Genomic DNA, 16,667 nt, shown 5'->3' on the forward strand with positions numbered 1-16,667 from the left:
AGGCACAGTAAGACGGTGGGGCTGTCTTTGTTACTAGACACGACCATGATAGTCCGATCTTTATGTGAATGCAATGATTGTGTGTGTGTAATTAAAATGAACTTCGAACTTGAAGCACAGTATCTTTACACGCCCTGGGAGCAGTAATGGATTTAGCTCTTTGTATGTGTTATGCTTGTGACGCGCCCTCATTGTATTAACCGTTGCCTAATTATAATGTCTTTTTTTTTATTCCAACATGTAATCACCAGACGTGGTGACGACACACTCAAGTTTTTTCAACTTATATTAATGCCGCCACCAACACAGGGGACAAATACATGACAGGACAATACTCATTTACACCTGAGCGAAGTGAGGAAAGTCGTGTAAAGTGCCTTTCCCAAGGGCACAAGATCGGTGGCATGTCAGGACTCGAACCCGGGACTCTAAGTTCCGAGTCGCGCACTCTGCCGCTACGCCAGACGACCCCACAATGAATATTGACAGTGAAATTATAATGTCTGCACAGTAGGTCTGGCGTTGACGCTTGGGATTTTATTGAAATATATAAAACTTCACGGAGGATTGTCACCTATGGCTTCTTGTTTATTTATTTAGATGTAACGTTACCACATTAAACAGGTTTATGCAAGGGCTTCTACGTCCTTGGTTTATGCAAAGCAATATATATGTAAACTTCTCAGAAGGCCACAGGACTATTTGTTGTCGTTTTATTTTTACCAGACTTATTGTCCAGTTAGTAGGACACAAACATGCTCCCAGGGTGAAAGAAAATGTTCTGTCGATACAAATGCACCGAGTGTGATAATTTTATCTGAGCCAAAAATTTTACCTTTCATACATGTAACCATGGAGGTAGACCTCCATGATGTAACATTACGTGCTTGGCAGTGGGATAAGAAATACTAGTAGATGGCATTGTAGGTATTTACATTACAATGTTCTACAACAGTGCATCTTAATCACTGTTTGTTCTGTGCCTTTTATTTTTGTCCACCAGAATGATTGCAGCATTGCATATAACTAACAAGTTACATGTACTAGTAAATTAGTAGTTAAACTTCAGACCTCCCTCCAACATTGTTGGGGTAAAAAAAATGTAATGAGAGCTGTATTTTTATTTTCATTTGTCAGAATAGCCCCATTTTCCACACGCAACTGAAATAACATATGAATTATGATGCCTATTGTATGGCAGTGTAATGGCACCTATTGTTTGTGCCAAAATAGCCATTACATATTTTTATTACCTATGAGCATATTGAGCTACCACAGAAAGCTTAGAAGTAATGATGCATACCGGTTCATTGGACTTGGATCCGGACTTAAAAAATGTTTAGGTTCAAGTCCAAAAAAACCTAAAAGTCAAGAACCGAGTCCGGACTTATTACCATAAAAGACCATTTCACATACCCCTTTTCTTTCTAAACCACCTAAAACCTTCTGTAGATTGTAAAATCTTTGCTGCAAAATGAAGAAAACATTGCCATCGGGCATCGTCAAGTACCGGCCTCCATGTTATGTGGCCAAAGTTTCACCCAGACAACATTGCAAGGTTGCCAACATGCAATTTTGTATATGCCATGGGTTTAGGTCCGGACTTACAAGTCCGGACCTGAACCTAAACCTCTGGACTTGAATCCGGACTTGAACCTGAAATTGGGTTTAGGTATGCATCACTACTTAGAAGGTACCGCAATAGACTTTTTGCAATGCAGTAAGCACAAGAAGTGGGGTAGAATCTTGTATGCTGACCAGCTGATGCTGACTCTACTATTCTTGGTCCGAAACAAACATAATCTGCTGCACCAACTTAGGGTAGTGTTTTCCTCATTTTTATTATTCAAAGCTCACAACAGAACACTGAGAGGATAAATACAATGTTCGGCCACAACACTTCCTGCTAGTGTGTGTCTATGGCAGAACTATTCTATGACAGTTGTGTGATAGGTAATATAAATTACTCAGTCTCAGTATTCAGACTATTTCTTTTGATGTGAACATAGCTTACTACTAATACTAGTATCATTTTTTTCCCATGCCTTTCAAGATCCCATAATGGCAACGATGCTGAAACATCTCCAAACAATGGAGGCCTCCGGGTCCCAATCCAAGGAAGTTTGCAAGTTTAGCATGATGATCGACAGTTTACTTGAGAGTGAGTACAAATTTACATACATCAGTGTCTATTATCTAAGTATGACTATTAAAGAGCAAATTTATAAGAGATGCAGTATGTGAAGAAAATAATGCATAAAACACTTTTTCAGTACGCATGTTATTGTAGTTAATTGGCATTTCGTAATCTACCTGAATCATGAGCAGTAAACATTGATATGTAATTTGAACATTTTTTGTACCTCCACACTGCTAATATTACCCTTGCTTTTTTTAAATATGACTCAAGAATTTGTTTCAACCAACAGCAAACATAAAGCTGAAGACAAAGAACAAGGAGCTCCAAGAAAGGAATAAGGAGCTTCTGGGAAGGAATGAAAAGCTTCAGGCAGAGAATGAGCAGCTCAAGAAGAACCCCGGGAAATGTAGAACAACTGGAAGTTCTCCAGTAGAAGAAGAGGTACAGCAAAATAGAAATATTGCAAGAAGAAAACATTTCAAGCTTCTAATCGCTGTCATTGTTAATTGTTTGTACATTTCAAAAGTAAGCCACAATTGTAAACAGGTAGTAATTTCAGAAATATGTTTACAGGAACGGGATAAGTCAGAAGCTGAAGGATCCGAAAGGAAAGGAATAGAGTCTGCTGTAGTACCATGCACCTCGTCTGCTGTAGAGGAGCCCGACACACAGCCAGCTGAGTTGTGTGAAACTGATGCACAGTTGCAGGAAGGTAAAACATCCTAAAGCAGTTCAGCTGTGTTGGCTGCAGTATTCATCTACAACTACAAAGTGCCTTTTAGATGCCTTTTATTTGTGGAGGAAGCACTCATCAGTTTGCTTTTTGTTAAATATGTTTCATTTGTGTTAAAAAAAATGTCAGATTACTTTTGTTTGTAGAGGCCAGGCATTTAAAGTCTTGACATTTTGTGAATCCTGTTTGTGTTATCAAAAGTGTTGCTCACTCTGGAAAATATGTAGAAAAGTTGTAAGGTTAGAAGACTCATTATAAGAACATTAAATTTGTTATGCTGAAGTCTTATTCTCATGTTTTGGTAGTTTGTACAATACAGTTGAAACTTCTCTGATTTGCAGATCTGCCTCATGAAGACATGACGCAGCATGATGGAGCCATACAGGCTGTTCCAGGTTCTCCTCCAGGCGACCCCCAGCAAGCTCAGGTATGTGAAGATGATGCCACCTCCGGTGAAGTGCAGGAAGGGGATAAGGTGGATAAACAGCCTACAACGGATAGCTGCAGCGAAGACCATGACTATAACATAGAAGGACAGTCATCAGAAACTCCGCACAATTCTCGGACGATGCCAAACAATGAAAATAATGATACAAACTGTCAAGGTAACTCAAGTTTGACCAAAGACAGGTCAACATGTGATTCCATTGAACCAGGAACAACAGAAAGGTCTGCTTTTCAGGTTGTATACGACATGATGAGAGAGTTGAGTATGCAGGCTGTGAGTGGAATGTCACAAGGCACAGGTGGGCTCAGTGACAGCAAGAACCTAAGTGTGGACGATAGTGGGGGAACAGGAGACTCTGCCAAACCGGTGAGAGACAATGTGGTTATTGTTACCAACACAACAGGAAGCATGTCAGCCATGGAGGACAGTCGTGGCAGAAGTAATGAGGTGGAGAATGACACAAATGGTCGCAGAAGGTCTACATCAAGAAGTAGCAGTACAGACAGGAACACTGCATCCCCTGCCCTGCTGCAGGAAGTAACCCCAGTACAGGAAGAGTATGCAGATGCTATTAGAGAGTTGTCTCCGATTTCAAACCACCAACCAATAGTCAAGCTACCACAAAGTGGCTGCCATTCCACCCCTGAACTGTCAGATGACACTGTGCTTTACAGTCCAGAAACAGTTGTAGATCTCACAGAGGAGAATAAACCTGAGCATCCTCCCAAGCCACGGAGATTAAACAGGAGGAGGAGGAAAACTAGGAGAAGGGGTAGGAAACCTGCAATGAAAGAAATGAGTATTACCAACGGCAGCATGTCTTCAAAGGAGGTGATACAATATTTGCAAACGTATCGTGCAGAAGAAAACAGAGATTGCTCTGGGGAGAGTCCAACGGAGAGAGGAGGTGGCAGTCCTCTTGGTATCATTGATACAGAAAGTGCATTGAGAGCTGTGATGGTCATTTCAGACTCATGTATCTCAGGAGGGACTACCGACAGTCAGGCAGAGAACAAAGGAACAGGTCCTGTGGAAGAGTTGGTTCAAAACGCAGCAACATCTGTGGTGATTAACAGCCAGGAGGATATGCAACATTCTGAGCAAGAAGATGTGGAAACAAGTGCTGTCTGCCAAGCTTCTGATGCTACACACATGGAAATACCTGTATTACCTGTAACGCCACAAAAGCGGCGTGGCCGAGGCCGTGGCCGTGGCCGAGGCCGTGGCAGGCCTCCAGGACAGAGGACACCGAAAGGTAGAGGTCTAGGAATCTGGACAGCCTTTGGTGATACATGTAGACTCAATCATGTGCCAGAGGTTTATGATACAGACATAGTAACAACACATCCTGTGGAAGATTTTGTTCACACAGCAACAACATCTGAGGCAATTTACAGCCAGAAGAAAAGGCAGCATTCTGAGCAAGTAGATGTAACAACAAATGTCTGCCAAGCTTCTGATGATACATGTACATATATTGAAACATCACCTATAAGTATAATGCCACAAGAGTGCCGTGGGGATGGCAGGCCCCCAGGAAAGGGGACACCAAAAGGCAGAAGTCATGTTGTCTTGACAGACTTAAGTGATTCAGGCCAACTTGAAGAAGAGGAAGATTGTAAAGTAATCTCTTATGATACAGGCTCAGAAGCATCACCTGTAACAGTAACACCACAGAAGAGCAGAGGCCGTGGCAGGTCTCCAGGAAAGAGGGCTAAAGGCAGAAGTCCACACGGAGAGAACAAAGAATCCAGTTTCCTACCACCAAAGATAATCTCTGATGATACAGACATTGAAACAGAGCCTGTAAGTACAGCACCACAAAAGCGCCGTGGCCGTGGCAGGCCTCCAGGAAGAGGACACCGAAAGATGGAGGTCCAGGAGTCTGTACAAACTTCAGTGATACATGTGGACATAAACAGGAGCCAGAGGTTTATGATACAGACAAAGAAGTGTCAGTGTCAGCTGTAATGCCACAGAAGCACCGCCGTGGCAGGCCTCCAGGAAAGAGAACATTACCTAAAGACATCATTACATTCCATGACAGTAGTCCATATGAAGAGAGCAACGTTCCCAGCATACTGGTATCATACAGGAGATTGAGGCCTAGGAGCAAAGAGAAAAACCAATCAAGCATATCCGGCAGATTGAGGTCTGGGAGCAGAGAAAGGCTCAGAGAAAGCAGGATCTTGCTCTATAACAGTGAAGATGATGAACAGGAAGTCATTAAAGACAGTGCCTTAGGTGAGGACAGTCAGAACAGCGTAACCTGGATGTCTCAGGAAATGTCTACTGTCATTTATTCGGCTACCTCACAGCAGGATGAAACGTCAGCGACATGGGAATGTCACGTTGAGGATAGCAAGGAACAGCAGTGGCAACTAACTAAAGCCAGACCAGGAAACACAGAAGGTGTTTCCCATGGACATAGCCACAGCAGTGCCACCCAAGAAGTGGTAGTAGGTAATGTTACTGGAGGGACTCTCCAATCAGTTGACAGTGGGACTGAACCCATGGACAGTGCACTTGAACAAGGGGAGTTGAGAACAAAGGCACAGGTACCTTCAGATAGCACAAGGGAAACATCATCTCTTGGCATCATTGATACGGAAAGTGCGTTGAGAGCTGTGAAAAGTGTGATGGTCATTTCAGACTCATGGGAGGCTACTGACAGTCAGACAGAGAACAAAAGAACAGATCCTGTGGAAGAGTTGGTTCAAAAAGCAGCAACATCTGAGGTGGTTGACAGTCAGGAAGAAAGGCAACATTCTGAGCAAGAAGATGTGAGAACAAATGCTGTTTGCCAAACTTCTCATGATACACACATGGAAGTAACACCTACACCACCACGAAAGCGCCGTGGCAGGCCTCCTGGAAAAAGGAAATCACCTAAAGACGTTTCATTCCGTGACAGAAGTCCACATGAAGGTAATGTTACTGTAGGGACTGTCCAGTCAGTTAACAGTGGGACTGAACCCATCAACAGTGGACATGAACAAGAAGACTTCAGAACAAAGGTACCTTCAGATAGCACATCACCCAAGCCAAATAATGACCAGGTTTTGCATGAAGGACCAGAAGAATTGTCGTTACTTGTCAAAGACTCCTCCAACACGACCTCAAACATAACCACAAGGGATCAGGAGGTCTTGAAGAAGTTTCCTGGCATGTTGGAAAAATCTCCAGTCGTTATGATCAAACGATTGGAAATGACGTCAACAACAGCATACGTATGTGAGACAGAACAGTCAGGTCATAAAGAGAGCCATAGCAATGTGCAGGACCTGCTGGACTCTGAAGTGAAAACCACAAGTCCTTCTATGCAAGAATCAGCACAGGTACCTCCACTTAGCTGCCCTACACCTGACAGTTCTGATGAGTCAGAACCTGTTTGGGAAGAGAAGTTGTGTCATAGGGCAAAGACAAGGAAAGTGGGTAGTAAAAACAGAAATGACTTTCCAAGTTGTGATGGCATGACGAGAGCTTGGACTAAAGCAGAGGTGATAAAACAAGTACGTGAACATAGCCTGAGGGAAAGGAGTCCCCTGCACGATGGAGATAAAGAGGTGCATCAGCAAACAAAGTGTCACATTGATTTGGAAAGTGCGCTCACGGCTGTGACAATTATTCAGAAGCCTCCACTGCCACCAGGAGAAGATGCTGAAACAGAAAAGGAGGGTGAAAATCAGAAGAATTTGGGGATGGTCCCAGGGAGTCTCAAGATCCGTGTTCGCCTCTGTAAAAATAAAGTTGATGGAAAAATTAGGGCAAAGTGCATAGACAAAGTGGAGAGTGAAACAGGCAAAGTGCACGAAAGTAGCGAAATAGATTCTGACTCTGAGGATGACGCAAGCAATCTCATTCCTGTTGGTGAAGTTCAACAAGCTGATAAGAATGCCAGTTCATCAAAAGCGTCTTCTAGTTCTCTTCATGCTCAGAAACGAAGACTGGATTGTACAGAAGAAATATCTAAAGACAGAGACACAGCACCTAATGCAACAAGAATGAGAAAAGGAAGTGAGGAAAGTTTAGAACACAGTGAAGATGTCATCAATGCATCAGATTTAAGACGAGCAAAAACATTAATTTCTGGGAAGTCAAAGACACTAGAACATAAAGGGATATTGAAATCGAGAGACAGCACAACAGCAGAGCAAGCCTGTAGTAAAGCAGCCACAGCAAATGAGCAATCCTCAACCAGAAGAAGAGTACCTACAGATACAGGTGCCGTGGCAGAACATTCAACAGGGAGCAGCTTCAAAAACCAAACTGTACATTCCAAGGCAGGAGGAACTAAAGAGACAGATGTTCCATGCACAAACAGAAAAGTTAAAAAGTTGAAAGTTCACTTCGAAAGCATTCCACAGACAACAGAAGATACAAGTAAACCATGTCAGAAGCCAAGTACGACAGGGACAAATATGAAAGGACCTGATTCATCTAAAGAAGAGAATGGAAAAACCTTGGGCCATGCACCACAACACCCTACCATTGAGAATAGAAAGAATAAAGATTTTGGAGCTGCACTGATGCAGGCAGACTGTGCTGTCCTTGAACCTACAAGACAAGTGGGGAAGTATGCACGTTCACAACCAATGAAAAAGAAAGGGGCCAAAGAAATACATACCTCACCAGGAAAAGTTGTGGGGAAATGTACACAGGTGGTTAGGACAGGGAAAGGCCAAGATGGAAGGAAGACTACAAATTTACAAAAGCAGTCCAAGAAACCAGGTAACTCCACCCACGACCAGATGCAGGGAACAGATGTGGTCTCTTTGACGGGCATAGACTCTGAAAGTGGAAGGAACTCGGGTCCTGCATTGAGTGGTGGCTGTGACGCAAGTAGGACTGCTGAGAAACAATGGTGGAGTCCATCAAGCCAGCAGAGAAGCCCAACAGGTATGTAACTATCTTTTCTAAAACTATCATAATTCATGGTTGTTTACGTGAATCTGATTATACTTTTATGCATTATATGCCAATGATAATGCTGCAATCCTGTATTCTTGAAAAGATTATTTTGATGTACAGAAGTAGGCATAAATGATATTTTTGATGAATGTCTATTCTATTTTTACTGTAAATGTAGCAGACGGAGTATTCTGGAGTCCTGGAGCAGGTGACGTAGGTGCAGATGACCTGGGTGCAGAAGTGGAGGTGCCGTTTAGTCCTGTCAAGGCACAGCGGGGCAAGAACCCCAGTACATCCCAGACACCACAGGATGGGCAGCTCAACACTGCTGACACAGGAGGGCAAAGTGCACAACCTTGTAAGAAAGGGGGTTCTACAAGAAAGAGACCAATCAGGAGGAAACTTAACACTACAGGAAAGAAGGGACAAAATAAGTCACAGACCAAGACCAGTATGAAAGGCAAAAGTAATGTAGCAGTTAAGGGGAAGGATAGTCCTACAAACACCACACCTTTATTATCTAGCAATAGCAGTAAACAACCTTCACTCAAAGAATCTGGTATGCAAGGGGAGCTGCCGAACAACACTCCCCAATTCACTGAAGCTGGGCAAAAGGTGGAGGTGGTGTTCACATCTGTCCAGAGTCCAGCCATGCCAGTGAGTCTTCATGGGGATTCTCCACTCAGTCCCTGGAAGCAGCGGCCACCGGTACTGTTTTCCTCCACTAGCATGCCCAGAATGGCTCCTCTTACCACAGAGAAGACTCCACAACAGTCACATTGTGGCAAACAGAAAACTGGAAAGGACACACAGGCAAAAGAAAAACAGCCGACAAACAAGACTGTCAGGGACAGAAGGGAGAGTCAGACTGACGCCACTACCAGCCAGGACCAGGACATCATTTCAGCAGCCCTCCAGGAAGCTGCTGCTGATCAGGTGCCAGACACTGTCTCTGGTAATAAGGACGCCATGAATGCTCTGAACTGCACCAGCCTACGGAAGACTGGTGACTCGGTCAGACCTCGCGGCAGTCAGCAGTCCAACAACATGTCCTTTCACATGCAGCTCACTCCACAGATGAAGGTGGTGGGCTCCAGTGGTCCCAGTCCTGACAGTGGAAATGGCAGCTCCCCGGCACTGACACAACTGGCAGAACAGTGCTACCCAGACCCACTGCTGACAATGGGGTGTAACAAGGTCATGTTGGAGAACAGCATGCGAGGTCACCACAACGACTTACAGGACTTTGTGGATGACAGCCCAGTTGTGAACATGCATGCTTCACTGCCTGCTGTAAGCCAGGAACCTCAGTTAAACACAACAGTTCCTCCTGCCAGCTTACCATTTCTGACGTTCCGGTCTGAACAGGCTGTTTTCACCAACATGCCGCTGGATACAGCCAGCACCTTGCCCCAGTCTGTTTTCAACAGCATGCCACTCGACACGGTCACTTCTTTGCCTGACATAAGCTTTACCCTTGGAAGTCTGTCCACAGAGAAGACCCTTGGTGGGTATGATGACGTCAGGGGCAAGGAAACAGCCATGCAAGAGCCTTCAGGCAACCTTAAAGGCCAGAAAGAAAGTGTTAAAACACGTAAAAAGCAGCCTTCTTTTGACAATGGACAGGTGGGCATTAGTGACACTGTTAGCAATATCATGCCCTTTGGCAATGACACGTGTACTGCAACAGACAGCTCCATTTGTGACATAGAAGTCCCAGTTGTGTCTGATAAGTCATGCAGAGATACACAGCAGAAGAAAACACCACCTCTGGGTAAGATAGCCAAGGTAGCACAGCGTGTGCCAACATCTCCAGAATTAACCATCAAGAGACGTCGCACAAAGAGAAAGTTGCTAGATTCTCCACCTAAACAAAAGCCAACAGCCCCGGAGAAGTTTTCGCCAACCCCTGTACTGATAGATGGAAAGGAGAAGATACCTATAAGTAGGCTGCCATCAGGAAGAAACACATACAGTTACAAGGCTGTACTTGCAGGCCAGCCTGTACAGGGGACCACTGGCACAACAGGGAACATTGGCAACTTATTGGTTTTGGCCAATGCATCAGATCTGGTAGAAAGGCTGTGCAGTCCTGTCAAAGTGGATGTGAACAGGAACAACTGCCAGCCAATGTTGCACGAGAAGCAGGTAACTGAAGTCAACAAGTCTATCTGTGAGTTATCAGCAGAGAAACGTCTTTCTGAGGGCAGTGGCAACCCCCAAGCTCAGGTATTGATGGCAGCAAACACTGCAACCCCAGGTGATGAGAGAGAAAAGACTAAGGACATATTAGAGGAGGCCATGTTGCAGATAACTGGGGACTTTTCCTTTCCATCTCCACGTGAGACAGAAGCAAATGCTAGTAGTAAAGAGGATGGCATACTGAAAGATAAAGCTGGTCTCCGGATTGAGCCTGATCCATTCAATCTCACTGTTGAAGAGTTGGTTACGCTTCCAAAGCCTACCCACAATGTACGCAAAACAGCAACTGTTACCCAGCCAGCTGCTGCTGCTGCGACTAGTGCAAGTTCTACATCCTCAACTCTAGCAGGTAGTAACAAACCTGCAGACAAAAATCCACTCTTGAATGTGGCAGCAAGCACCAAGCCTGTAGTAGATAGCATGCCTGCAGACAACTCTTCCCCTCTGCTTATAACATCAAACAGCAGTGAAATGGACAATCCACTCTCAATGGTAGCAACAGACACCAGCTGTCCACTGTCCTCAGTAACAGCTTGCACCAGCCCACTAAGGTCTGAGACAGGAGAGGATGACTTTGTAGGTCGTTGCCCCCCCGGGCCACCTATACGGACCAGCTCCAGACCTGTAGACAGCTCAGCCTCCTTACCTGTATCAGCTGCCAACAGCATGTCTGTGACAGCCACTGATCCCGTCCTTACTAACTCCACAAACTTGCCCAAAATGGCTCCTGTTGCCTTAGAAGAGACCCCACAATTGCAACAGGACAAAGAGAAGACTGGAAAAGACACACAGGTAAAAGAAAAACAACTGACAAACAACACTGTCAGGGACAGAAGGGAGAGTCAGGCTGACCCCACTACCAGCCAGGAACAGGACATCATTTCAACAGCTATTCAGAAAGCTGCTGCAGGTCAGGTGCCAGACACTGTCTCTGGGACTGGTCAGGATGCCACCGCCACAAATGTCGTCCCCACCAACTCTGCAAAAGATGTGTTTATGGGCCATCACATACCAGTCCCTAGTGAAGAGCTGGTTTGTAAGAATGCCTTTGAATCCTCGGAGGCAGGAGCCACCAACGTGCCAGTGCAAGAAAATTGTGCCAAGGTGAAGAATGGAGCCGACAATGATAGGAACTCTGCCGAGAAGAGAAATGAGCCAGAAAGATCCTCCAGTCCCAAAGCTGGAATGATCAGTGCTGATGCTATAGTGACCTCTAACCTTTCTGTAGAAAATTGTGATGCGCTATCGCACACAACATCCCTCGATTATAGTCCAGATTCAGATGACAACTGGCAGGACATGGAGAGCAGCGAAGGTGATGTTCAAGACAACAAACAGGGTAATAGAAACAGCAACCCTATACAGAAGGACATGGCAAGTAGTGTTGCAAAGCCAGCAGTTGATGGTGGGAAGAAGGACGCAAAGCAGGATAAAGTTGAACAGGTGAAGAGAAGCACAAACCAGAGCAGTTCTGATATTTGTCAAGAACCACCGTCAAAGGTCAGAAGGACGTTGTCCATTGGAAAGGCCGGTGCATCAGCAGGGCTAGCAGATGTAGCAAAGTCGTCTGTCACTGATCCACTTGTCGGCCCCCACAGAGAAATAGACTACAGTACCATACGTCAGAAGTCCCCCGTGCTGTCTGATAGCCCTGTAGTTTCCAGTAGTTCTAACAGCCACAGTTCGACACAGCTGGGCAGTGTAGCAGAGAAGCCCTCCGTGTGCAACAGTGGTGCGAAACAGAAGATGTCTCCTGGGTCCTTGGCAAGCATGGTCCAGAAAGGCAGCATGAAGTTGAAGAAACTACGACCTCCGTCTTTCCAGTTGGCAAGGACGACCGTTAGAAGTACTGAAGAGGATACGAGGAACAAGACTCAGGCAGACAGACCAGCACAACTCCAGCCCAGCACACAACAGGGGAATGGTACTGTCCAAACGAGGGACAGGGTCTCTTCCAGTGGTTCTCATCCTACTTTTCCATGGGTAAGTCATTTGTTTTTACCATCACAGTGCTATGGCAGGCTGTATACCAGTATGGGTAATGGTATGATGCTGCACAAACCTTCTAGGTCCAGAATACCAGATGTCAATGTACTATCAACTTACCTGAATAAAATTCATGTGCGTGCGGATGTCATCCATATAATCAAATCAACATGGCCTAAGGTTCATTTGTGATTATGGTGAGATCTTTGCAGTCTTTATTGCAACCTGCCTACCTGTCTTATGTACCACAGGTTAAGGAGACAGACCAAGAGAGATTGTCCAAACTGGAACTGCAAGTACAAACATTTGTCAAGGACAGCTCTCAACAACAGTAAGTCAACATATTTCTGAAGCTGTTATTGACTTTGCACCTTCATGATTCACTAGGACTTTCCAGTTGTCTTTCATGTGATAGCTCCAAAGCCACCTTAAAGTACACATGTGCTGACTTTGCCATTAAAGAAACCCACTGTACAACCTTATGTTAATGCCATTTCCATTATGATTCTGTGTACAGGATGAAGGTGCGACTAACTACAAATGATGAGCTGATGAAGGTAAGTACTTTTACCATATCTAGCACACCCAGGCTTGAGATGAATTGAGCGATCTCTTAGCAGATGTTGGATCCATCTCAGTGTTTCACAATTTAAAAAGAAATCAAAGAGTAAAATAGTGTACTTTAAAACAAACACTCTAAAGACGACTGCAAACATCCATGTAAAACACTAACGCCGAGCTGGATCATATTTCTGCTCGTAGTTCACCTTAAAGTGTGCTTTAAGTAAAACAACATTCAACATCTTCCTTTGCAAGCCCTCAGCCACACCAGAGCACATAGGTCATAGATCATTTCACTGATCCCGTCACATGCTAGGAAAAAGGGGGAAACTCTGGGTAGTACAAGTACAGGTGCAACATTGCCATGACATCAGAGACCAGACCAGACAGTTTTTGTGGTATGGATAGGTAATGATAACGATGCTGTTTGCTACATGTTGGGCTACCCAGAGTTCTCTGTTTTTCCCATCAAGCAAAGGGATCTGTGACATGGCCTATGCCCTATAGTGCCAGCTGTCATCTCCCAGCATGCAATGGGATCCATGAAAAGGTCTGTTGATAACAGTCCTCCATTTGCTTTTGATCTGGGCTGGAGCCCATTGGTTCCTGGCCTTCTTCGTTCTGCAGCGGTGTCTTGACTCTGGCTTTTTCTGCAGCTGCCTCCTTTTTTTGATGTCTTTTTTTCAGTCCTCAGATTTTTCATAGCAAATGAAAAATAACACTGATGTAAAGATGCGTAAACATCTCTCTTACCCTGCCTGTGGTGCTGGGTGCTGATTTTCTAGGGTGTACCCTCTTCAGCCTCACTTTCTGACTTGAGCCCAAGTATCGGCTTGTAGGTGAATGGTTCCTGTTCTGGCACTGTACCCTTTGCTGCTGGTTCTTTCTGGCCACCTGATATTGAAAATATGTCTCAGGCATGTGTCAATGAATGATTTTGCCTTGGTCATTTTCCAGATCTTTGACTTTGACTTTGACTCTGACTCATAGAGCAGAGAACTGGCTTGATGTTGGAGGTAAAAATGTATATATTTGTGTGTGTTTAGATTTCTATGGTGTTTGAAGCTTGATGACTGCATCCCTTAAAGTTAATTACTTTTCCTATTCTGGTTATGATGCCTCCATCAGGAGCCCTGACATCTACACTTCTCAGGTCACTCTCACTTTATTTATCTAATCACGTGGTAGGTGTATGCTCATTTCAATCTGTTTTTCAAGTAACTAGGGACCACAACTTAAAACAATGATAACTAACAATGAAATTACATGGGACAATGTTAGACTGGTACTGTGGTAGAGAAAAGACTTGACCTCTTTGACTGGGGTGTTTTCTCTTTTGTGGTGTTTGTGGTGTGAACTGTGTGATAGATTCAAGACAAATCTATAACTTCTTGTAGAAGTACTGTGATGTGTTGGCCTGTTGGGTATCTTGTCTGTGGCCCTGGGTAGAACGTAATGACCTTCTGTCTTCTGCATGAATACCTTGACTGTTCTTTGCAAGCATACTTCATTTCTCTGTTATTTTGATGATTATTTACATGTTTTTTTCATTATCTACAGATGAAACGTATTGCAGCAGGATATGGTGTTGAGGTGGCACTATTGCATGGATGGACCATACTGTTGTACAAAACAAGGTATGTCCATCTTACTATGTTGATATTTTACATTAGCATGCAAGAAATGGCTTGATTTTCTATCTTTGCTGTTCTCTTTTGAGTGAGAAGTTACCTCTTTTTCTTTTTTCCCATTCTTTCATACATATTACCGCTGCTTGTAGAGCTTCATTAGCATGCGTAGTTCAGTGGTTAGTGACTCTGATTCTGGACCAAGAGGTCAGGAGTTCAGTTCTTCAGTACTGGAAGAGGTTGCAGTTGTTAGGGTGAAACATTAAAGCTTGATCAACTGTTGAAAATAGCTAGGGGAATTTTCCCGGTGCAACAAATTAAACATGTATGTACTGTCTTTCGTGTCACAACCAGTGGAGGATAAGCTTTTCTGTGAGCTAAACTGGTTTAGGGTCACATTCACTTTTGTCATCAGTGTTTTCAGGTTTTCACTCTCATCACTGTTTTCTTTTTTTTTTACCACAGAAAGACAAAGATCCCAGGCCAACCTGAAGTGCAAAGGCGGAGATAATCAGACTCACTGAAGGGTCAAATTCTGTTCATACATGTTTGATTAGCAGCTTGATTTGTGAAGACATGACGTGTGTTTTAGGTACAATGTACAGTAGTTTTTAAAGTGCCTGATTCAAGAAAAGTGCCAAAAAAGCAGACTTCTATTTTCTCATTGCACAGGTGATGTAAACAAACATCCCCAAAATTATAATTGTAGTTCTTTTTTGTTTAATACATCATTCCCAACTTTTGTACATTACCTTGAAGTAAGGTATTTTTGTTCTGACAGTATTATTTTGTACTGTGTATAAGAACAAGAGCGGTTACGGTTACATGTATTGTAAAAGTAATCTTGCTGCTTTGACTTCTTCGTAGGCAACAGCTATGATCACAAGGTTTTGTTGTGAAGTATCAGACAGATTTATACAAAGTTAATTATTTTTGGAAGACTTAGTGTGAATTGGAGGCCTGCCATGTACAGCACCCAGAGCTCTTTGACTTGTGTAGTGATAGAGGCAACTAGAGAACTCTAGAGATAGTCATAGACATTTGGAGAGTAGAGCTAGAGTATGTAGTAAACGTTTATTTTTGGAAGATACAAATCAGGTAATTGTTACATCTTCTTCAACACAAAAGCTACATGTGTATTATTGAGACAATTACACCTGAAACAAGACAGATCTTATTGTTTTAAACTCTCGGAGGAAAAGAGAGTGTTACTGGCAACTCCTGCCTACATAAACATTCCTGTTCAAGATCTACATTGAGTTGTTGTTTTCTTACAAGTTTGTGTTGAAACTGTTGGTGACATACTGGTATATTATCTATATTTATATCCTTGCACCAGGGTTACTTTCTGCATCATCATATACTGCATGGAAAGAGTCAGCTTAATTCACCCTTTGCAGCCCCTAAATGTTAATGTTGATCATAATGGAAACATTACAGAAGTCAATAATGTGATTATTTTCAAGTTCTATGCAACAGGTGTTTGTTAACACTGTCTCTAACATTCACATTGAAGATGTTTTTTGTTTTGCTGTTTTGTTCCAGATACTTATTGTATTAAAACCTTTGTTGACTTGTCATGTGCATTGTTGCATCAATACTATTCATTGCAGCCTAATAATCTGAAGAGAGTTGTAGTATTCTCCCACAGAAGAGCTATCCTGTAGCAAATACATTACACCTGGGATCGGGGTAACGTATTTGCGCAGGAAAGCTCTGCCACATGATAATAAGTTGTATGGAATTTATCTTATTTTATAACCACGTATAGAAGCTTACTAACATTTTCTTTCTTCATGTATTGTTCTTTGTACTTTCCAAAGAAAGCAGCCACCCTTATTAACTGTTTCAGATATGCCCAATTTGGGTAAATTAGTTCCAGGTAATGTATGTGTTCAGGTATCTATATACAGTATGTTAAATCAATATTTCATAAATAGTTGTATGCGTCACACCAAATTCTCATAATACTGGCAGTGACTACACAATCATATCAAGTAATTTAGTACAAGAACATAGGAACAACTTAATTGCTGTAAGTAGAGTAGTCCATTGAAA

The 16,667-nt window shown here is 43.3% G+C and overlaps 1 protein-coding gene across 1 annotated transcript in view; it reads left to right on the forward strand.

Moving 5' to 3' along the window:
• The window catches only part of LOC109483657, a 21,949-nt gene extending 5,709 nt beyond the window's left edge, over positions 1-16,240 (forward strand). Inside the window, 10 exon segments of the mRNA XM_019786691.1 lie at positions 2,430-2,581; positions 2,714-2,852; positions 3,215-3,300; positions 3,556-5,170; positions 5,173-8,220; positions 8,411-12,417; positions 12,672-12,751; positions 12,938-12,977; positions 14,542-14,618; positions 15,075-16,240. Of these exon segments, the coding sequence (XP_019642250.1) occupies positions 2,430-2,581; positions 2,714-2,852; positions 3,215-3,300; positions 3,556-5,170; positions 5,173-8,220; positions 8,411-12,417; positions 12,672-12,751; positions 12,938-12,977; positions 14,542-14,618; positions 15,075-15,120 (9,290 nt within the window). The 3' untranslated portion in view covers positions 15,121-16,240.
• Positions 16,241-16,667: the final 427 nt, after the last annotated feature.

This window comes from Branchiostoma belcheri, unplaced genomic scaffold (assembly GCF_001625305.1).
Source record: "Branchiostoma belcheri isolate BF01 breed outbred unplaced genomic scaffold, Haploidv18h27 scaffold66, whole genome shotgun sequence".
In the NCBI taxonomy this organism is placed as follows: domain Eukaryota; kingdom Metazoa; phylum Chordata; class Leptocardii; order Amphioxiformes; family Branchiostomatidae; genus Branchiostoma; species Branchiostoma belcheri.